Here is a 23581-nt window from a genome sequence, read left to right as displayed (position 1 = left end):
GAAAAAAAAAGAAATAGTGAGTCTTCTGAAATGTGAACATAGTTTATCTCCCAGTTTATTTAGGTCTGAGTTTCTCCCAGAAATTGTAGCTTTCAGTGTACAGGACTTACACATCTTTTGTCAAAGTTATTCATAAACATTCAATAATTTAATACTATTTTTAAAATGTACTTAAGAATTCAATTTCCAAGTGTTCCTAATATAAAGACATATGATTGATTGAATTTTGATTTTGAGATTATGTCCTGCGACCATGCTTACTCATTAGTTCTTTCTTGTTTGTAGTTTAATGTTTTTATTAATACACACAAAGTGTGCACATAAACTATTTTCTTTGATGTGCAGCCTCAAATACTGATGACTCTGATGGCCAGCTGGGCTGCTCTTTCCAAAATGGTTCTGTGGTTCTTGGAAGAGACATTGTGAGGAATCTTTGCACAGCAAGATTTATTGCACAGCAGTAGCACCTCAACCTCCTTGATATGGACTAGAAACTCCTGGAAGCCACTAGGCAGCATGTGCTTTGCTTTCTTGTTGCTCTCAGAACCAATGCTGGCCATCAAGATCAAGTTGTTCAATCTTCTGCACACCCTATTATCAATGCCTCTGGTTTTCGCTAGTTGCACTTAATTTTGACATATCAGTCTATTTGGTACCAGATGAACTTCTTGGTCCTCTTCTTAACTATCTTGGGCTTCATCAGAAGTCTGAGGGTGGCCATGATACTGAGTAGAAGATGGCTACCACCTCTGCAGGCAGCACCAAGAAAGAGCTAAACTTATTCACTAGTTCTAGAAGTTCTTCTATAGATTCCATGAAACTTTCTACATATATAATCACAGTGCTTTTGAATGAAGACAATTTTATCCTTCTTTTCCATACCGTATAAGCGACTTTAAATATCTTAGCTTACTGTACTGGCTAGAATCTCCAGCACAATGTTGAATGAAATGGTAAGAACAAACATTCTTGCCTTGTTGCTAATCTTAGTGAAAAGTATTCAGTACTCTGTCTTTCACCATTAAGTAGGGTGTCAGCTCTAGGTTTTTAAATAGATGGTCTTTATCAAGTTGAAAAGTTCCCTTCTTTCTCTTCATTTGCTGAGAGTTTATAGTGGGAAGAGATAGTGGGTTTTGTCAAATGCTTTTTCTGCATACATGAAAATACATATGGTTGTTCTATTTTAGCCTGTTAATATGGTGGGTTACACTGATTTTGAAGTTCCAACTTCTCTTGCATTCTTGGGATAAACTCCACTTGTTCATAATATACTGTCTTCCTACACATTGTTAGATTCAAATTTTTTTAAAGATTTTATTTAGTCATGAGAGATACAGAGAGAGGCAGAGACACAGGCAGAGGGAGAAGCAGGCTCCATGCAGGGAGCCTGACGTGGGACTCCATCCAGGGTCTCCAGGACCACACCCCAGGCCGAAGGCGACGCTAAGCCACTGCTGCCCATTAGATTCAATTTATTAAAATTTTGATAGTTCATGAAAGATGTTTTTCAGTTTTATCTTCTTTTCGTGTCTTTCTTTCTAGTTTTGGTACCAGCATAATGCTGTCTCACATAAGTTTGCAAGTGTTCTTTCTTCTTCAATTTTCTGACAAAAGTATATGTAGAAGTAACATTATTTCTTTTCTTAAATGTTTACTAGAATTCACTAGTAAAGACTTTTGAGCCTGGAGTTTTCTTTGTGAGAAAGTTCTTAGCCACAAATTCTATTTTATTTTTTAAAGATTTTATTGATTTGAGAGAGAGAGAGCGAACGCAAGTAGGGCAAGCAGCAGACAGAGGGAGAGGGAGAAGCAGGCTCCCCACCAAGCAAGGAGCCTGATGTGGGGCTTGATGTGGGGCTCAATCCCAGGACCCAGGATCATGACCTGAACTAAAGGCAGCTGCTTAACTGATTGAGCCACCCAGGCACCCCCTACAAATTTTAAAAATAGATATAGAGCTACTCAGGTTGTCTATTTCTTCTTGAGTTAGCTTTGGTGGTTTGTATTTTATAAGGAATTTGTCTAAGTTGTCGAGTTTATTGGCATAAAATTATTCATAATATTCCCTTTCTATTCTTTTAGTATATATAAAATAGTGCTGTCCCCTCTATCATTTCTGACATTGTTGATCTGGGTCTTTTCCCTGGCTCCTGATCAGGCTGTTCTATATAAAAGAGCCAAAGATAACTTCTGTATGTTAATCCTATATTGTTTACTTCATAGTAGGCCAGGACTTGTTAGCTCAAAAGCCTCCTGGTGCTAAACTCAAATTTTACACACCTGGTTGTTCTAAATATAGCCCAAATGAACAGATTTTTAGCTTTTTAGAGCCTTCTACTTTCCATATCCCAGGATACAGCACCCAATATCTGCTAGCCACAGATAAAATATCCCTGGAAATCTCTGGTCCAAATACCCTCCATTACACTGCTGAGCAATACCCTTTGGACACATAAGTCCTCTCTTCAATTCTTCTCTTTCTCTGAAACTTTCTTGCCCTCCCCCTTTCTGGCAGGTGGTCCCTGTACAGAAGACTGGATGGCCTCACACAGTGAGGGAATTCCCCATATGCCACCTTGTCAGTATTAACCAAATAAAGTTCATTATGTGCTCATTGTGTGTACTTCATGATCTTTTTTTTTTGTTTAGCCCCCAAATCTCTTGAACTCACTATAAGTGGTGATAAAAAAAAAGGGGGGGGGAGAATTTTGGAAATGATGAAGAAATTGATATGGGGTCCACCCAGTCAATGGGATAATCAAATGGCAAAATGATTATGGACAGCCTTAAGTGGTTGGGACTCAAAATTCGGAACATTGCCACATCAATTTGGTGTGGCATTGCTCTGTGCCATATTGTACTCTATATTTTTTGTAGTCTCTCCCAGTTGCCTCCTCAGCTTGGACAAATGGTAGCACCAGTATTTGAATGAATCTATGTCATTGGAACAGATTTTTGGGGCCAGAGGCCCTGAGCAGCCCCAAGAGGGAGGTCTAAATAGTAAAAATGTCAGAACACAGCCTCTGGAGAAAGGGTAGGCTAATTCTAACTCCATAACGGGCTATAGCAAGAGGGGCTCCCCACAGCAGACTCGTGATTTAGGGAACTTCTGAGATGGGAGAGAGGCAGGTAAAAGTCAATGAGGCCAAAATGTTAGGCTGAGGCTGGTCTCCTTAGCACAGGGTTGGGAGGTGCCTTTGTAAAGAGCTAGCATGCCTCTGCTACTCGGATCTGCAGTGGCCAAAAGCTGGGCTGAGCTGGCTAGAGCATCACTCAATATGACTAAATGCAAGGAAGTTTATATTCCTGCTCCTCCCAGAACTCCACAGGATGTGGTTGTCCTAGGGTGCTCCAAACCTTGAGATAATGCGCTGTTGGGCTCTATTTGCCACTGCTTCTCACAGAGATACTGTCTCTTAAGAATGCCACTGGGGAGAAGGCAGGAGCTGGAACTCCCAGGGAGACGACCTAAGGGATGGTTCTGGGGAAGATGACTGGTGCCCTCTAGAGGAAAAGGCAGCACAACATCACCATGATAGTCAAGGGGTCTGCTCTAAAGAAAGAGAATAAACTACTGAGGGAGGATTAGGACAGTTAGTGGAGATGTTGGCACCTCAGTGTTAAGTACCCCTCATTCTAGTATTACTGATGTAAAGGCTGGCATTTGCCTCATGACCCTAAAGCAAAGCCTGTCAATGGGCTTTGCCAATGCATTCAGCTTTCTGTATTTTAAAAATTATCTCCTTCTTAAATTTTAAAAGATGATGGAATGCCCAACTACAGTATTTATACATGCATATTTGCATAGTGTCAAAACGTTTTTTTTTTTTTTTAAGGGAAAGGATTATGGTTAGCTGGAATAGTAATAAGCTGGTAGAGAAGGAGAGGGAATTAGAATACAATGAAAGTCAAGAGGCATAAGAAGGCTTCTAGGGTGCTGGCAATGTTCTATTTCTTGATCTGGACAAAAATTCAGCTGAACATTTGTGTTTCATGATTTCTTTTTTTCTGTACATGTGTTATGTATTTTCCACAATAAGAAGGTTTAAAAGAGGGATCCCTGGGTGGCGCAGTGGTTTGGCGCCTGCCTTTGGCCCAGGGCGTGATCCTGGTAGACCCGGGATCGAATCCCACATCAGGCTCCCGGTGCATGGAGCCTGCTTCTCCCTCTGCCTGTGTCTCTGCGCCTCTCTCTCTCTCTGTGACTATCATAAATAAATAAAAAAACTTTAAAAAAAAAAAAAAAAAAAAAAAAAAAAAGGTTTAAAAGAAATAATAGGGACTAAGACTCATTGGATATTTGAAGAAAATCCTTGATGTGAAAGTATAAAATCCAAATAAAGAAAAACGGACTCCAGAGGAAATACAAAAATGAAAGAGAACTTAAAAAGAAAAAGTTAAAAAAAAAAAAAGAAAAAAAAAAAAAAAAAAAGAAAAAGTTAATTTTGCCATGAAATTCTTTTAAAAATTATATCCTTAAACAAGAAGAAAATGTAATTGAAAATTAAATAGAGACCTAATTTTAAAAATGGGCAAAAAGTCTAAATAGACACCTCTTTATAGAAGATATACAGGGGGCAAATAAGCATATGAAAGGGTATTGAGCCTCATATGCCGTTATTCAGTGGAATTTCAAATTAAAACAACAAGATACTGCAATGCCTGATTGTCTGCCTTCAGCTCAGGGCACGATCCTGGAGTCCCGGGATTAAGTCCCACATCAGGCTCCCTGCATGGAGCCTGCTTCTCTCTCTGCCTATGTCTCTGCCTCTCTCTCTCTCTCTCTCTCTCATGAATAAATAAATAAAATCTTAAAAAAAAAACAAGATACTATTACACGCCTGTTAGAATGGCTAGAATCTAAAGCCCTGACTATACCAAATGGTGTCAAGGATGTGGAGCAACAGGAAATTTTATTCACTGCTGGTGGGAATGCAAAATAGTGCAGCCACTTTGCAAGGCAGATGGGCAGTTTCTCACAAAGCTAATCATACATGACCTAGTAATTGTGCTCCTAGATGTTTACCCAACTGATTTGAAAACTTATGTTCAAACAAAACCTACACAGACATATTTATAGCAGCATTATTTATAATTGCCAAAAAATAGAAACACCTAATACACACCCTTGTGAGGTGTGCATACACATCTTCAGATTGGAGACAAATAATCCAGAAAACTTCCAGAGAGATTTTTTTAAAGGTTATTTTTATAGAATAAGCAACTTTCTTTTCAGCAACATTGAATACCAAAAAAGATTGGTAAGATCTTCAAAAATTTGGGGGAAAATTATTTTGTATCTTGAATTCTAAAACTTGCCAAATAACGAATCAAATTTGAAGGCAAACTAAAGTCATTTTTAGATGCTCAGGTTTCAAAATTTTCTTTCCACTATAGTAGTTACTATAAGTTACTATACTTAAAGAAGTTACAAAATAACCCTTTAAGAACAAGAAATAATCTTATAAGAATAAAAAACTGTGGGATTCAAGAACTTTCAAGGGAAGAGGAGATGAGGGTATTATATAAAGCTTTAATATAAAGGAAGCAAACAGAACAATAACACAAACTTATTAGTATCAAAAGAATTACAATAAAAAGAACAGAAAAATGGGGCACCTGAGTGGGTCAGTGGTTGAGAGTCTGTCTTTGGCTCAGGTCGTGATCCTGGTGTCCTGGGATCGAGTTCCACATCAGGTTCCCTGTGGGGAGCCTGCTTCTCCCTCTGCCTATGTCTCTGCCTCTCTCTCTCTGTGTATCTCTCATTAATAAGTAATATCTTTAAAAAAAAGAACAGAAAAATATCTGTTAAGTCAATAAAGGTAAGTGAATTTAATTCATCAATTAAAAGAAAAACATTCAGATTAGATCTCAAAGTAAAATCCAATACTGTACTGTACATAAAGCAAAATGACACCAAAAACACAAAATATATTCAATTAATTGAAAACAAGTGTTCCCTCCCAAAAGGAGGAAAAAGAACAGATGAGATCAAAAGCTAGAGAATAAATAGTAATATGGTAGATTTAAATCTAGTCACATCAATCATCATACTAAGTACGAAGGTCTAAATATTCAAATGAAAAAGGCAGAGATTGTCAGATTGGATGGAAAGTAAGGCTCAAATTGTGTACAAGAAGCCTACTTTAAACTCAGAGAACAAATAAGGTAAAAGTAAAAGAGTGGAAAATACACACCACACTAAGATTATCAAAAGCAAAATAGGTGGCTATATTAATAACAAAGTAGATTTCAAAGCAAAGACTATAACCAGGGATAAAGAGGACCATTTCATAATGATAAAAAGAAAAGCCAATTGTCAAGAGGACATAATAATCCTAAATAATGATGCACCTAATAATAGAGCTTCAAAATACATGAAGCAAAAATTTATAGAATGGAAAGGAGAAATAAACACATCTACAATTATAGTCAGTGATTTCAATACCCCCTCAATATTTGATAGAACAAGTAGAATAAAAATCAGTAAACAAAACTAGAATAACAACACTACCAATCTACTTGACCTAGTTGACATTTGTGGAATACTCTTCCAACTACAGCAAAATATACTGTATTCAAGTACACACAAAACACCATAATAGATCCTATTCTATGCCCATAAAACAACTCAAAACTATAAAGTTATTCATACCATACAAGGTATATTCTCTGACTACAATGACATTAAATTCTAAGTCAATGACAAAAATGTGGAAAATTCCCAAATACTGAAAACTAAATAACACACTTCTAAATAATTTGTGAGTCCAAAAAAAAAATAGATTCAAAGGGAAATGAGAAAGTATTTTGACTTGAATGAAAATGAAAACACAATATATTAAAATTTGTGGGATGCAGCTGAAGGTGTTTAGAGGGAAATTTAGAACACTAAACACCTCTACTAGAAAGAGATCTCAAATCTATGATTGCTGTTCCAAATTAGGAAATTAAGGAAGGATATATGAAATACAAATTAAGAATAATAAGGAAGTAATAAAGATTACAGCATAAACCAATTAAATATAAAACAAAAAAAAACAACAGAGAAAAATAATAAAACCCCAAATTGGTTTTTGAAAAGATCCATAAAACGGGTAATTATCTAGGTAGGCTATAGGAGTTGGAAGAATTTGGGGATTGATCACAAAAAAGATATGACCACCAGGTGGCAGTAGCACACCGTGAGTTTTATTTGGGTGACACCTGGGCAGGTTGACCTTCGAGAAATCCTTCATAGCATGAAGAGGAAGAGGGAGAGCAGAGAGCTTGCTTGTGTGTTAAGATGATGTCACTCGGTAGTAACACTGAGAGTCTCCAGAATGTGGAGCTCTGAAGGGCAGCACCAGCACGGAGCCTTATTTTATAACAACTGGGTTTATCTATGGCTAGCAGATGTTAGGTGTCATTTCCTAGAGTAGACAAAGCAGAGAGCCTGCAAATAACTAAAAATATGCTAATAAGCAGATATAATAATAGTAAGAGCTATATTTAAAACTCTTGTATGGGTAAAATTTGAGTTTAGCATCAGCAGGCTTTTGAGCTAACAGGTCCTAGGCTTCTTTTAATGAGCTAAACAACACAGGGCCAATATACAAGAGGTCATCTTTGGCTCATAAATTTATTTATTTATTTATTTATTTATTTATTTATTTATTTATTTATTTATTATTTAAAGACTTTATTCATGAGAGACAGAGAGAGAGAGAGGCAGAGTCATAGGCAGAGGGAGAGGCAGGCTCCATGCAGGGAGCCCGACGTGGGACTTGATCCTGGGTCTCCAGGATCAGGCCCTGGGCTGAAGGCGGTGCTAAACCGCCGAGCCACCCGGGCTGCCCTGGCTTATAAATTTAATAATCCAACCCTCGGGTCCATGTTGTTTTATCATTTTAGTTACATGTTAATGCAGTATGCCTCAGTTTGGAGCCCATGACAAAGCATTTTAAAGCCCCAGAATCCTATGAGAGTAAAAGCATGATTTCAAAGCCCATTTGCAGCTAGTCTGTCAGGAGAATAAGTCAGAAAATGTTGACTTGTTCAATTTATTTAATCTGTAAACTGTTATTAAAGGGACATGCCTCTTTAATGCATGTCCTTGGCTATCTTTAAAACATGTAGCAAAATGTGTTAAGTGTGCAGATCCTGCTGCCTTCAGCAGCCAGTAAGTAATCTAGGACTATGTGTTGATACATCAGTGGATGTGGAATTGACACTGGCAAGGACAGGAACTTGGGTAAGGAAAGGACATAGCAACAGAGAGGGGTTAGAGTCAGGGATCATCTGCACCCAGCAGTAGAGGAATCTATCTTCTGGGTATTGTCCAAATGATGTTGCCCAGTCTGTGATGATGAGTTCAATCTGATAGGTGTCAGATGCAGATCCAGACTTGTTCCTCAGTGTCATTAAGTGGCAAATGACAGTGGCTTTCTCTCCAGATGGTGGTAGGTGGTTTGCTTAGCTAAATGCTGTATGATGAGTGGACGCAGGCTAAGGACAGTCACAGAGTAAGCTCATGTCAGGTCCTCATCCTACATTTTGCTGAAGTTCTGATCAAATAGTTAGCCCATTAGCCCCCAACCAGGAGTTGGTAAAAATATAAATCTTAGGAAAATGTCTGTCGATGGCATATGCTATTGCTAGAAGTATTGCACTCAGCTCAGCCCATTGGATGCTTTGGTCTCTCCCCCATACGGAAATTAATCTGAATATGGGCCATAGGCTGAGGCTGTCCACTGTTTGGCTCCTTGAAGCCCCATGCTCATGCCATTGGTAAAGAGATCATTGATTGTCTCATTTTGTGAGTGCTGGCCACCCTACCTCTAATCTCCATTGAGCAAAAGATGAGACACTCTTGGGGACTTTGGCAAGTTAACTTAGTGTCAGGGCATGTGGCCATGTCCTCGCAGAGTAGTGATACTCCACACTCCACAGGCCAAGTTGGGCTTGATCCTGTAGATAGCAATTCCATCTTAAGAAAGTTGTGGCTTCCATTTTACAGAGAGCTTTTTTCCATTATTCAGAGCATAATAGGAATCTTGCTCCATAGTAAATTGACCCTGCTCCAGTGTGGGCTTCAGTCCTGGTAAGCACCCAGTATGCTGCTTCTCTAGTGGCGAACACCTTTACATTGAGTCTGGGAGTTGCTGGCACTACAAGTCCATGGGTAAGCGTTTACCTGTCCATCTGGTCCAGAGATTTTGGGAAGCAATCTTGGGGTGGCTGAAAGTTCTAGTTTTAAGTCTTGCCTTCGGTTTATCTAGCATTTGTTATTATTGCTCAGGCCCCTAGTGGAAAATGGAAAACTTACGAAGAATCAATAGAGGGACACCTGGGTGGCTCAGCAGTCGAGTGTCTGCCTTTGGCTTGGGGTGTGATCTTGGAGTCCCACCGGATTGAGTCCCACATCAGGCTTCCTTCATGAAGTCTGCTTTTCCCTCTGCCTGTGTCTCTGCCTCTCTCTGTGTGTGTCTGTCATGAATAAATAAATAAAATCTTAAAAAAAAAAAAAAAACCTCACTAGATGGGGACCAACCAACACTGGAGGTGAGGAACACATTGGTGCCAGAATCCAAACATTCCTGCTAAATGTTGAGCCTCCTCTGCTGACCTGGGAGGTTCATGCTAGCAGTTTGTCTTTTACTAGAGCATTAGTCAGCGAGGGCTGCCCTAACAAAGCACCACAAATTGGGGTTGGAGTGAAACTTAAACAATAGACATTGATTGTCTCATGGTTCCGGAGGCTGGATATCTAAGACCAAGCTGTCAGCAGGGTTGGTTCTATTCATGCTTCTCTCCTAGTTTCTGGCACTTTGCTGGCAAGCTTTGGTGTCCTTGGCCTATAGAAACGTCACCCTGATCTTTGTCTTCATCTTCCCAATGTTCTCCCTGTGTGTCCCCTTCTTGTAAGTGCACCAGTCATTCTAGAGTAGAGATCTGCCCTATTTTAGTATGACCTAACTTAACTAATTACATCAGCAATGACCCTTTATCCAAATAAAGTCACATTCTGGTCAACTTCAACATATGAATTTTGAGGGGACACAGTTCAAGCCATAGCCACTAGACAGCCATGAGTGAAAGACCTGACCCCTCCCTCCTCCTCTCCCCACTTACCTCTATTTCTCTTCTCCTTCTCCTCTTCCTTTCCTTCCCCTCTCTCTCTTCCTCCAAAAGAAGTCCAACCCTTAGTGCTGGCTATAGAAGTAAACGGAAAATGACTGAAATGAGAGCGTACAAATGGGAATTTCAGAGTAAGGAGTAGGGACAGTTACACGCCACATTGTTGTTTAAGTATCTGGGGAGTCCCAAAGGCCTTCCTTGGGCATTATTTCTTCTATAGCTGGTGCCTCTCTGTAGAGGGCAGTCCTTGAAAGTCATGCCCTCAGGGGAGCTTTGTGAGTGCGAAGAAAAAGGTGCAGAGCACTGTACCTGCTGGGCCCCCATTTGCTGTTTTGAAAGGGAGCACATATAACTACATACACGCACAGAAGACAGTGAAAACTGTAGATTGCCTCTATGTGGTAGGGAGATTTTTTACTCTTATCCTTTGAAATGTTTCTTTTTTAACCATGGGCATTTTTCACTTTCCAATCAAAAAATAATAATAATGTGAGAACCACACAGGACCAAGTGGGTAAGGATCCAAGTTGTGCCTCTGGAGGCTGCATGAGCTGCTGCCCACACTGCTGGAAGGCCTCTCCTGGATGCGTGCATGGGTTACAAGAAACACAATGTGTTTGACTGGAAGGATAATTATTTTAATCCACCAGTCATGTCAACCAGCAGATTTGCCTTTGAATATCTTATCAAACTTCCCCCAAAACTGCTCTTTTTGAATTTTCTTACCATTACAGGCATTCAAAGAACTCTGAAGATAATGTCAAGATTTGTTAAATATTTTGAACAATGGCAAGTACTCAATTTTGGAATAAGCATATGCCTTCTCAGGGTGATTATATTCACAAGATGAATACCAACACTTCATTTTTACCATATACCAAGCAGTTCCCATGCATGACCTTACTTCCTTCTAACAACTGCTCTATAAGGGAGATAGGGTGCCATCATATCCCCACAGGAATCAATCAGTAAAGTTACTTATGCAAAGTCAAGTGCTGGAGGAGCCAGGATTCAAGGCTAGGTCTAAGCAAATTCTGGAGCCTGGGCATGCAATCCTTATACTATTGCTAGCTGAGGTAAAGGAAATATAAAGCCACACACCACCAAGTGCAATGCTAAATTAAGCAGTGAGATTAAAAGCACATAGAAAACTGAAAAATATTCACAATGAGGTAGCCTCACCTAATGAGCTACCTATTGTGTGCTGGGCATCCTTCTGAGCACTTCCATCCCCATGACTTCTCTGTGCAGTGGGCATCAATGCCTTCAAGGAGAAGGAAACCAGGGCTTAGCGAGTTGAAGAGACTTTTGCCCTAGACCACATAGCCCATGGATGACAGAAGGGGAAGAGGACTTGGGGTCATATGACCCCAAAGCACCCTCTCTTGCCACTTCCATTCTTGTTCCCATCCTGCTACGTAAGTGATCTCAATATGTCCGTGAGTGAACAGATGAAAAGAAGACCACCATGAAGAGTCCCACTCCCTCCCCAACTTTAATAACACCATAGCCCTATGCTACCTGAGCTGGGATGTGGTCTGAGGCAAATTCATTCTCCCCCCTGCCTTCTCAACGAGAACCCAGGACACTGTTGATCAAGGAAAGGAGAACAAAGATAATGAGTGGCTGGGGCTCTCCATCTTACCTTGGCCCTATTCCCTGGGTCCTCCTGTGTATAGATTTAGCCTTTGTGCACATGGGCACTTGGAGAAGGTCTGCAACCAAGATCCTCACTACCAGTGTGCTTTGTGCTAGCTACCATTCTGAAATTAAGGGCTCCTATAGGGGTAACAGTCTTGGGGCCTGGCTGGGTTTCACCTGGACACTTAGTACTGTGAGCTGGGGAGAAGGCTGGCCTGAAATGGGTCTATATCAAGTTTCTGATCACATTTCATGGATAAGGGTGATCACTGTGGCTATGACTCCAGATGGGTTGTGGACATCACTGGGAAAAAACAGCTGGGTTGGCTGAAGGGGGATGCCATTTTGCTTAGATTTCTACAGAAAAAAATGGTACCAGGAGACCTTATGTTCTCAGATACTTTAAGACAAGAAAATTTCAAAAACCTTCCTGAATGGTTTAGACATATGTGTCTGATGATGTCACAACTAATGATCTGAAAACAACAAATATCCCTCCAAATATGTCAGTATTGAGAAGATTCCTAGCATTCACATCCGGCATTCCCAAAGGTTCCACACCAAGTCTATTGCTTATCTTTCTTGGCAGCAATTTATTATTATTTTTTTTAAGACAGATCTTTTTTTCTTAAGATTTTTAAAATTTATTCATGAGAGACACAGAGAAAGGCAGAGACACAGGCAGAGGGAGAAGCAGGCTCCATGCAGAGAGCCTGATGTGGGACTCGATCCCAGGACTCCAGGATCACACCCTGGGCTGAAGGCAGGTGCTAAGCCGCTGAGCCACCCGGGCACCCTCTTGGCAGCAATTTAAAGAAATACCTAGTAGCTGATGTCTGTCAGCTCTGTGACTCCACTTGGAGCTCCAGCCTTATATATCCAGACCAGCAAGGGTCATCTCCCTGGCTCAGTGAGCCACAGGTACTTCAGATCATCACCCTTACTCTTCATCTTCACCAGTCCCATCGGGCTTTCCCCTATATGCTCTGTCCTCACTAATAGTACCCCATCCTCCTTCTCTGACTGACAGTGAAATGTGGAACAAGTTCTAGCAATTCTTTCTCTGAAGATCTTCCTATTTGTTGTCTCTTCATTCTCAAAATTACTATCCTACTCAAAAACTGTCTCCCATCAGAGCTATTACAACTACATAGTCAACCCCCCTGCTTCAATCATGAAATTTTTCCTTCAGATCAAAGCATATTCAGAAGACAAATACAGTAGCAAAAGCAAGCTACTCCGGAAGAAGGAAACAGAAAGGAATCAGGCACAGGTATGAAAACCTGTGGCCACTAAGGCCACCTTCTAAGTGTTGTACATTCCTCTTCCTGGAATCTCTGCAGTTACCTGAATACACATGGTAGGGTTTCAATCCTTGGGATATATTGTTTCTTCTGCTCAATGTCTTCCCTGCTTGTCTGCCCAGCACAGAGTTAAAGCTTGAAACCTAGAACCAGAAAAAGCCAAATTTGAACCTCAGCTCCAAGTACTAGCTATGACCTTGGTCCTTTCTGAGCTTGTTTCTGCATCCTTAAGATAAAGGTAATACCAACATTTATGTCATAAAACTGTTAACAGCCTTAAATGATACCATATTTAATTTGCTTAGTGGAGAGTAAGCACTCAATAAATGTTCACCATCATAATCATCCTTGCCCTCAACACTGCCTCCTGCATGGTTTTTCTTGATCTCCTCCAGCTGTACTCCTAGTAAGCCCACCATAATGCATTTCTTATTAAGAAATAAGTTAAATTTGCTTTTCTGTGTTCTTCCTCACATTGTGACCTAATTAAAGGGAAGAAGCTCCTCTTTGGTTCTCTGCTATTCAGCATATCCAGCACCTACAGGGCTCAGTGTTCAATGAATTGATTAATGAAGAAAGGACGTAGTAAGGGCCATTAATGAAGCAAGTTTACAGAGTGTGTATGATGTGACAGGCATTGTTCTGCTTGCTGGGGATACATCAATAAATAAAACAGATGGAGTTCCTGCCCTCATGGAGCTCCCACTCTAACAGGGAGGATGTACTCAATAACAAACAAGTAATTATATAGTAAGTTAGATGGTGCAAAGCACTTCAGGGAAAAATTAAGTGAGGGACAGGTGTTGCTTCCTCATATAAGAAAGCCAGGCAAGGTGTCACAGATAAGGTGACATTTGAACAGAGACCAAAGGAGTGAGAGAACAAGGTTGGTGGATATTTGAGAAGACAGGGCAGGAAAATGTGATCCAGACTGGGAATAGCTGGGTGTACAGGAAGAAAGGGAAGCTGGCCAGTGGGCGCTGGAGTGGAGCAAGTGAAGGGAAGAGTAGCATGACATGACACCAGAGTGGCTATGGGAATTGCGGAGTACAGACAATGGGCCACGTGGGGATCAACCAGTCCTTAATGATGATACAAGCTATACTAACTGATTGCTTTCCTGGGTGTCTCAAAAATCCTGTTCATTTACCCATTTTAAAATGCAGCAGAAAGGAAAACTTTTGTAGCCTTATCAGCCATAAGTACAAATGAAGTCATTTCATAGTAATAGCTGAATCTCAATGGCTTTGAATGCTCACCTATGCAAATGTAGGGAGTCCTACCTCAAGGAAAACCCTTCCTCCTCAAATATTCTAGGAATCCTAAGGGTGCACATGATCCTATATGGGTTGTGATGGCCACTCTGTTCAAGCTTTTGCAGCTCCGGGCCTGACAATTCCACAGATAGACCTGAAGAGGGAGATTCATTCCTGTCACCATGCCCTAAGTTGGTTGACCAGAGGAGCTGCCAGGACTCTACAGGGCTATAAGGTGAGAGTGTTCCTTCTGCATACGGATAACCAGGGTTATTCCACAGCAAAACATTTTGAACTCCAGTGTTACATCATCTATCAACACAGTTTTCAGTTCACACATACAGCCCATTTCTTGGGTCCCAAGAGAGCAAATCTACTTCCATGTTAGTGGGCTCAGGACATACCATGACCTTCAGTGTGCTTCCAAAATTCTATCTTCTTGAGAAGAAGGGCTTGCCCTGTTAGTCTGGTCCTTCTCTTACAATGAATTTTCCCTTGGGATTCCCATGGTCTCTGCAGGTGGGCCTCTGCCTGGGCCACATCAGCCCATGAATCCTATCAATGATCAAAACCAACAGTGGACAGAATTGAAGACTTTTCCCAGGATCCTCAGCCCTAACAGAAATGAGTGCATGGAGCATCTATAGAAGGTTATCCCCAAACTATTTAGCAGTATGGCTGAAGCTCAGTCATTCCCCAGCCATGACCCTCAGAGGCCCTTCATCAGAATATTAGCACTAACCGTGTCCTGAGGTCTTCCATGTATTATTCATGGAATGGTATCTTGAATGGTAACAGCAAAATCTGGAAAAGAATGGACACAGGTATTCACTGAAGATGGTACAAAGTTTAAACAAGATCCAAAACAACTACAAAAATTCTAAGCAATGATTTAAATCCTAGTATTTCACCTAGAAAACACTGCAGAATAACTGAAAGCTTTGGAAGCAGGAATAATGAACTCCAGATCCATTGGTAGTTTGCTACTTATAGTGACTTTGGGTGGTCATTTTACTTTGAACACATTTTTCTCACTTACAGAAAGATAACAGTGGCTTATTGTGAAACCTAAATAGGTGATTACTGAACACCACGAAACATGAGGCCAGCTGTAGTTCCTCTCCCTTTCAGCAGAGACATGCACAGGATGGTACGGTCCTTATAATACCTTCTAGGTTATGGGGTTGACTTATAAGGTTTTGCTTTAAAATTTTTTAAAAAATAAAACTGGTTGATATGAGGTCAATTTCATTCTGAATTCTACTCTAAGGATAACATGATTATGCTGAAAGTCTACCAGATTTTCTCTTTTTTAAAAATTTCATAGTGAACACTACTTCTTAGGAAACCCCTGAATGTCTTTTTCCACCTCAAGGTTTTCTGACTTCCTCAGTAAAAATAGTAAAGCAACACTTAGAAATAGCCAGAAAATAAAAGCCAAGAACTGAAAGTCTGAACAATAAAATCTATCACATACTTCATGTGGAAAAGATCCAGCTAAAGAGGTGGCCAGGGATCTGGAATCAGGAGACCTGACCTCGAAGTCTGGCTCTGCCACTTACCAGGTTAGTGGAACCTTGATCTTTGTACACTTGATTTCTTGTCTTCATCAGTAAAATAGGGACAATATCATCATTCATAGAATTAAGTACAATCAATGTCAAAATGTGAAGTGCCATATGTTAGATCAGTTCACCAAACTGAACGGTGACAATCAGATGGATACGGTCCTTGACCCCTGGGAACTCACAACCTCTTTAATTTGGTCCTACTTCCTCCTGATATGTTTCAGAAGAGGTCAGCTTGAAAGGGTTGTCCACAACTACACTGGTCAACTACCATGTAAGTTCCTCACAAGACCAGTGCTTACCAACCTCTGCCAGGCTCACACAGAACTGGCCTGGCAAACTATTTCTGTACTATCTCTAGCCAAAAAAGTAACTTCTTTTCTCAAAACATATACAAGAAAGAAGAGAATTGGGATCCCTGGGTGGCGCAGCGGTTTGGCGCCTGCCTTTGGCCCAGGGCGCGATCCTGGAGACCCGGGATCGAATCCCACATCGGGCTCCCGGTGCATGGAGCCTGCTTCTCCCTCTGCCTGTGTCTCTGCCTCTCTCTCTCTCTCTCTCTGTGACTATCATAAATAAATAAAAATTAAAAAAAAAAAAAAAGAAAGAAGAGAATTATAAAGAAATCACCCCTTCTCCAAACTCAAAGGACAGGAAAGCATAACCTCTCTCTTTTTCTCTCCTGACTCTTAACCCATGAGCTCTGATTTCCATCACCACAGAGATCCTCACATTTTGGGAGACCAAGCTCCGTCTCTTTACTTTCAGTCCACGGACTTTTTAACATGTCATCTTCATAAGACATTTACAAAGTATTTTATTTAAAGCCTATTGCTCTCTAGTCAAATAAACCCCAGGAATAACTAGTTAGCTGTCTTAGGGCCCATAACTGCAGTTCCACCATGGAAAGAACCTACAGAACCAGGGCCCACCCTTTGTAAGAACCGAGCTAGTCCTGGGAGCACAGACTCAAACCCTCATCTCCTAGTGAGCAGTGTTTTCACTAGTTGCTCTTTCAAATCCTGCTCTAAAGCAGCAATAATGTTTTTATTTGAAGATTTATTTGAGAGAAAGAGAGCACAGGGGGAGGGACAGAGGGAGAGGAGATAAGAGCATCTCAAGCACACTCTGTGCTGAGCAGAGCCCAACTGGGGGCTCGATCTCATGACCTCAGCCAAAACCAAGAGTTGGACACTTAACTGCACCACTCAGATGCCCCAACAGCAAGAATGTTTTTTAAAAATCTTCTAAGCAAATCCTTTTACAAACTATCACCCTGAAGTTTTGGTCAGATCTTTACATTTTAAATATTTTATTATGATTTTTTATTATTTATTCATGAGAGACAGAGAAAGAGGCAGAGACACAGGCAGAGGGAGAAGCAGGCTCCATGCAGGGAGCCTGATGTGGGACTCGATCCCGGGACCCCAGGATCACACCCTGGGCCGAAGGCAGGCGATAAACCGCTGAGCCACCCAGGGATCCCCAGATCTTTACATTTTAATGTACTTGGCTTGCTTAAGAGGAGACATACAGATAATGCTGTGACATACCACTTTCTTTAAAAAAAACAATGAACATATAAAATGCATGTGTAGCTCAATGGTACCCAAATCAGCCAACTTGAGACAACTCACTACAGAAACACATGCATTTTTATAACATTTCTAGCCTATGTCTACACTAGACAATTCCACCTCTCAGGACTTCTCTACATCTCTGCAATCCTTTTATATACAAGTAACCTACTCCACACTTTACTCCACACTTCACTCTACCAGTGCATCTGAGGCTGGAAGACTTCTGCTACCACAAGAGGGTAAGATTAGAACAGATACTGTATGGAGCTTGGCCTGACAATCTCTGCCTGAGAGGAAGAGTAGTGTGCCTGTGGGTGGGGAGAAGGCGATTTGGAAACAATGGTTAACCTGATACCCTCCAAAAAAATGTATTTTACTAGTAAAGGGGTCAGTCACTCTCTGGCTCCCACGGTACAATCTTAAAAGGCCAGGAAGCAGTTGGATGATATAATTAAAGTGATGCAAGAATAAAATCTCTGTCAACCAAGAATTCTCTATTTGGCAAAACTATCCTTCAAAAATTAGGGAGAAATTAAGACATTCTCAGATAAACAAATGCTATGGAAATTTACTATCACTAAACAAGTTCTATAAGAAATGCTAAAAGTAAAGGTGGTCTTTCAGGCTAAAAGGACACTAGTAACTTGAAGCCATACAAAAATGTAAATCTTTCCAGTACAGGTAAATACATGGACAAACATAAAACCCACTATCATAGCTTCTTTTACTGGGTTTAAAATTTGTGACATCAATAACATAAAGGCAAGTAGACTACAAAGAAATGGTGTGATTGAAATTACTGAAAAATATTTATAACTTAGGATGTTATAAGTAATTACACAACTACAAAGAAAATGTCCATAGAACATACACTGAAATGTTGTGCAAAGAAATGAAAGAGAATATTAAGAAAGACATCCTGTGTTCATAGACTGGAAGACTTAATATTGTTAAAATGTCAATAATACCCAGTGATCCGTAGAACCAATGCAGTCGCTATCAACATCCCAATGGTTACTGAAGAAACAGAATAATCCACCTCAGAATTCATATGAAACCTCAAAGAACCCAAATAGCTAAACCAATCTTAAAAAAGAAGAAAGTTGGAAGACTCACACTTCTGGATTTCAAAATTTACAAAGCTATAGTAGTCAAAACAATGTTGAGCTCTTGCTCTTTTCCTCATGCCAATGAGTTGTTCAGAGGCGGGGTTTCAGATATACTCAAGATTGGGCTCCACCCTAGCCCACCACTGTGGCTGAGGAAGGCATTGCTGCTGGAAGTGTAATGGACCTTAATACTGCTTTACAAGGGGTGTTGAAAACTGCCCTCATCTACAGTGGCCTAACATGTGAAATTCGCAAAGCTGCCAAAGCCTTAAGACAAGCACCAAGGCCAACTTTGTGTGCTGGCATCCAACTGTGATGAGCTTATGGGTGTCAAGTTGGTGGAGGCCCTTTGTGCTAACCACCAAAATCAACCTAATTAAGGTTGATGACAAAAAGTTAGGGGAATGGGTAGGCCTCTGAACAGAGAGGGAAACTCCATAAAGTAGTTGGTTGCAGCTGTGTGGCAGTTAAGAACTATGGCAAAGAATCTCAGGCTAAGGACGTCATTGAGGAATACTTCAAATTCGAAAAATGTACAAGTAAAAAACTTGGTTCTTGTTCCTAACAGTGTCATGCTTGCACAAAGACAGTCATATAGACTGACAGTTAAGTGAGCCCAGAAACAAACCCTGTATACATGGCCAAATGATACTTGACAAGGGTGCCCAGACCATTTGATGGGAATAAAGAGTGAAACGGCAATTCATAAAAATGGGAAAAGTATTTGCAAATTATTTATCTGATAAGTTATTACCCAGAATTTATACAGAACTCCAACAACAAATTACTTGGGCAAAATATTTGAATAGGCATTTTCTCCAAGAAGGTAACAAAAGCACTAATTAGCATATGAAAAGATGTTCAGTATCACTAATCATAAGAAAACTAAGTCAAAACCACAATGACATACCATCTTACACTCATTAGGATGGCTACTATCAAAAAACAAAAACAAAATCCAAGAAACAAAAGAGTTGATGTGGCTGTGGACAAATTAGAACTCTTTGCACTACTGGTAGGAACGTAAAATGGAGTAGGCGTTTTGGAAAACAGCATGTCAGTTCCTTAATATTAGACTTATCCTATCATCCAACAATTCTACCTCTAGATATACACTCGAAAGAACTGAAAGCAGGGTCTCAAAGAAATATTTGCACTCCCTTATTCATGGCAGCAATTTCCACAACAGCCAAAAGGTAAAAGCCACCCAAATAGCCACCAACAGATGATGAATGGATAAACAAACCATGGTGTATATGTATGTGTATATATATATATATATATATATATATATATATATATATATATATAATACAGTATTATTCAGACTTAAAATGGAAGGAAATTCTGACTCACGCTTCAACATGAACAAACCTTGAGGACATTATGCTAAGTGAACACACCAGTCACAAAGGGTAAACAATGTATGATTCCATTTTTATGAGACATAATAGACCAAACCAGAGACAAAGTAGAATGGTGACTGCCAGCGCTGGGGCAGGTGGAAAAGAATGTGGAGTTACTATTTAATGGGTACTTTCATTTTATAAGATGAAAAGATTTCTGGAGATAAAAGGCAGTGATAATGGCAAACAACTGTGAATGGACTTAATGCCACTAACTGTACACTTAAAAACTGTCCTTTAAGGGGTCATATTTTATGTGTATTTTACATATTTACACATAATGTAAAATAAAATTAGTCAATAATTTAACTAAAAAAATGATTCTGTATCATTCCATCCAAGTGGTCAGTTACCACCACCAACAATGGAACAAACTAAGGGTCCTTGTAGAGAGAAATATGCTTACATATTTGGGGACCAAGAGGAGAGCTATCATCAAGTTACGTGTATAAATACTACAAATGTGAACAATTGGTTAAATATAGGTGAAGAGTATATGGGAGTTTATTTTACCATTCTTGCAACAAAATTGACTTGGAAAATTTCAAAACTTAAAAAAAGAACAAAAAAAGCCGTTCTGTTAGGCCAGGTTTGAGAGTTCTGACCCATGGACCAAGGATCATTTATACAGAAACGATCTTTCCGAGAAACTCCTGCAGCATTTTAAATTCCTCAGATATGTTTATCACTTCACTGATACCATGTTTTTTTTATACCACATAGATGAAATCATCAGATACTTGGGAGTTTACCCCAACAACTGGCAAACTGCTATACTGGTAACTTTAAGTCTCTTTTTAAAGAACGATTCTCAAATCTCTCTTTAGAATTTTTAGCGATGACCAGGGTCATCAACATCTGCTTCAGTAGGTGGCTGTGCTTTTACTGCCCTCACATGTTTTTTTTGAGGCGTTGTATATAAAGCAAGAGGACTGTAGAAAATAATTGGTTCCATCTCCACCCAGCAGTTAGCAGTCATCTGATAATATATTATGCACCTGCCTTTTCCAGTTCACTGTCCCATCTGTGCTGTTTGTTGAAAGTAAACGCAGGGGCACCTAGTGGCTCAGTTAAGCATCTGCCCTCAGCTCAGCTCAGGATCCCAGTCCCAGGATTGAGCCCAGCAACAGGCTCCCTCAGCAGGAGTCTGCTTCTCCCTCTCCCTCTGCTTGTGCTCTCATTCTCTCTCAAATAAATAAATAAAATCTCTTTAAAAAGTAAATGCAGAGTTCTGGATTCTTTCGATTAAGTGCATATACCTCATGCCATTTTGGCTGTTCAAAGGCTTTTATGGCAAGTACAACTTTCATGGTTTTTTGAAAATCAAGGTTGTTAGAGACACCTGGGTGGCTCAGTGGTTGAGCATCTGGCTCAGGTTGTGATCCTGGGGTCCTGGGATCGAGTCCCGCATCAGGCTCCCTGCAGGGGAGCCTGCTTCTCCCTCTGCCTGTCTCTTACGAATAAATAAAATCTTAAAAAATAAAATAAAATTAAGGCTGTCAGAAAGCCTATTCCAATTTGTATGAGTAGAACTTTTATAATTGAAATGTAGAACTAGTTCTTGGATTTAGTCATTTTGACTAACCAGAGATTTTTTTTCATAGTTAAATCTGCGGAGACCATTAAGATAAGTTTAAGGTATCACAAAAATAGAGTAATAAACTATAATTATTTCTAACCCAACTGCCCAACTGCTATCAGTAATTGGTAGTGATTTTCAGTTACATCCACATTTCTTCCAAGGCAGTATTTCACAACTTTTTCATTACAGAACCCTTCCCATGAGAAAACGTTAAAATCAAGTAATTAAAATTTCCCTGACAAGAGAAATAGTTAAGACTTTCTCAGTATTTCAACTTCAACTAGAATATCCCAATTCACTTCTGACACTAACCACCTGGAACTCCAGGTTAGCATCACACTCAGGTTTAAGGGCTCAGTCCTTCACAAGACTACCCAATTTTGGATGCCAGCTGCAAGTGAGTCCATGCTCATTTTTGACTGGTTATAAATCTTGGGGTTCCCATACTCCTTTAGGTTCAAAGATTTGCTAAAATGACAGAATTCAGGAAAGCACTATGTTTATGGTTAGTTTTCTTATAAAGGACTCAAAGTAGGAGGACCACCCAAATGAAGAGACACAGGGCGAGTTCTGGGAAGAATCCACTTCCACACCTTCTTTGTGAAATGAAGGCACATCACCACCTCAGGTTGTCACTGTGCTCATCAATCAGGAAGCCCCACTGAGCTTAAGTGTCCAGAGTTTTTAATTGGGGTTTTTAAATTCAGGCATGACCAATTACATACATCACTGGGCACATGACTGAATTCAATACACTCCCCTGTAGGCCTGCCTCAAATCCCAACCCTTGAATTATGTGGTAGATCTTATTGGTGACAGGCCCCATCCTAAAGCTTCTAGAGGCCTACCAAGAGTCACCTCATTAGCATCACAAAGACATTCATATCACCCTGGAAATACCAAAGGTTTTAGAAGCTCCTTGTCAGGAACCCAAGACAGAGACCAGAGAAATTCCTTATTATACCACATTCGGGAAGGCTGGACACAGAAGACAGAGGGTCAGAGCCATTGTAATATCTGAGATATTTTCCCCCCACCAAGAACCAATTTTTATCCCTACTAAGAATACATCCTCTAAGACAATGAAGAGACAGCCCCCCAAAACAGAATGGAACTTTATTGTGTAAAGTTTATAGAAGTATGACTAGTAAGTATTCTTCTGTACAAAGTACACAACAAACAGTTTTTAAATACAAGTGAGAGAAATGTGAGTTCTATGACAACATTTGATACAAGCAGAACCATTTACAGATACACTAAAAAAATTTTTTTAAATATCATCTTCTTTCTCCAAAGAGTCCATTGCGCATTTCTTAGAGATGGGGACACGTCCCATGCAAGGTCACAATGGCATTTTATTGCCCTCGATGCTGATTTTCACTGCGTGTGCAGATCTGCTTTTTTTCCTGATATCTGTGAACTTTCTCATCTGTTTATCCAGTCGACTGATACCCTTCTTGGAGGTCCCCTGAAACTAAGAGTGGGGTAAAAATTAAAGAGCAAATTATTGAAACAAATCTAGTTTTGTCTTTCATCTTTTTTTATCTTAAAGTTCATAGTCAGAAGAGCTGCTATCTCTGGAATAATCACAATATGCTTTGGTGACCTCAGAAAAACAGATCAAGTATACACACCAGCCTTAGCAATGTACACATATTAAACTTTCTCAATGAAGCATAACAGCTGTCTGTGTCTTATTTTAAAATTTGGCCTCAGTCTTTAGAAAGTTTCTAGATGAAAGGAGGAAAATTTAAACTATGATCTCAATTCCATTAAATTACATTTTGACTATGTGCTTTTTCCTTTCAAAGGTCAAACATGGAGCTGAACACTTGATATTCACCTCCCAACAGCATTGGCATGAAGAATAATGATCTTCTAAGGCAAGGAAAGTCATCTGAGGAAAAGATAAGCCTAATGAATGAAGTGAGAGGATAAATAAAGTGAACCCATTAATTCTGGAGCTCTAGTTTCAGACTTGGAGTTATCCTCAGTTTGCCTCAGCAAGTTCTAGAA

The 23581-nt window shown here is 40.0% G+C and overlaps 1 protein-coding gene, 1 long non-coding RNA gene and 1 pseudogene across 5 annotated transcripts in view; 1 reads left to right on the top strand and 2 right to left on the bottom strand.

Annotated features, from left to right (window-relative positions):
• Positions 1-10112: 10112 nt before the first annotated feature.
• On the bottom strand, positions 10113-15180 carry LOC111091053. The gene is made up of 3 exons (XR_005373778.1): positions 15063-15180; positions 13108-13207; positions 10113-10194 (listed from the first exon to the last, which is right to left on the bottom strand). It is a non-coding gene; the product is annotated as an uncharacterized LOC111091053 (long non-coding RNA).
• A 239-nt stretch (positions 15181-15419) lies between these two features.
• Positions 15420-19142, top strand: LOC100683078 (annotated as a pseudogene).
• A 3520-nt stretch (positions 19143-22662) lies between these two features.
• IWS1 (interacts with SUPT6H, CTD assembly factor 1) overlaps positions 22663-23581 on the bottom strand; it is a 41026-nt gene continuing 40107 nt past the window's right edge. For all 4 annotated transcript variants that reach the window (XM_038564844.1, XM_038564843.1, XM_038564841.1 and 1 more), the window contains exon 14: positions 22663-23039. In XM_038564844.1, coding sequence (XP_038420772.1) covers positions 22908-23039 — 132 coding nt within the window. In that variant the 3' untranslated portion in view covers positions 22663-22907. The remainder of the gene's footprint in view (positions 23040-23581) is intronic.

Source organism: Canis lupus, chromosome 19 (genome assembly GCF_011100685.1).
Source record: "Canis lupus familiaris isolate Mischka breed German Shepherd chromosome 19, alternate assembly UU_Cfam_GSD_1.0, whole genome shotgun sequence".
In the NCBI taxonomy this organism is placed as follows: Eukaryota; Metazoa; Chordata; class Mammalia; order Carnivora; family Canidae; genus Canis; species Canis lupus.
The sequence above is the reverse complement of the archived record's forward strand: the minus strand, read 5'-3'. Positions and strand labels throughout refer to the sequence as shown.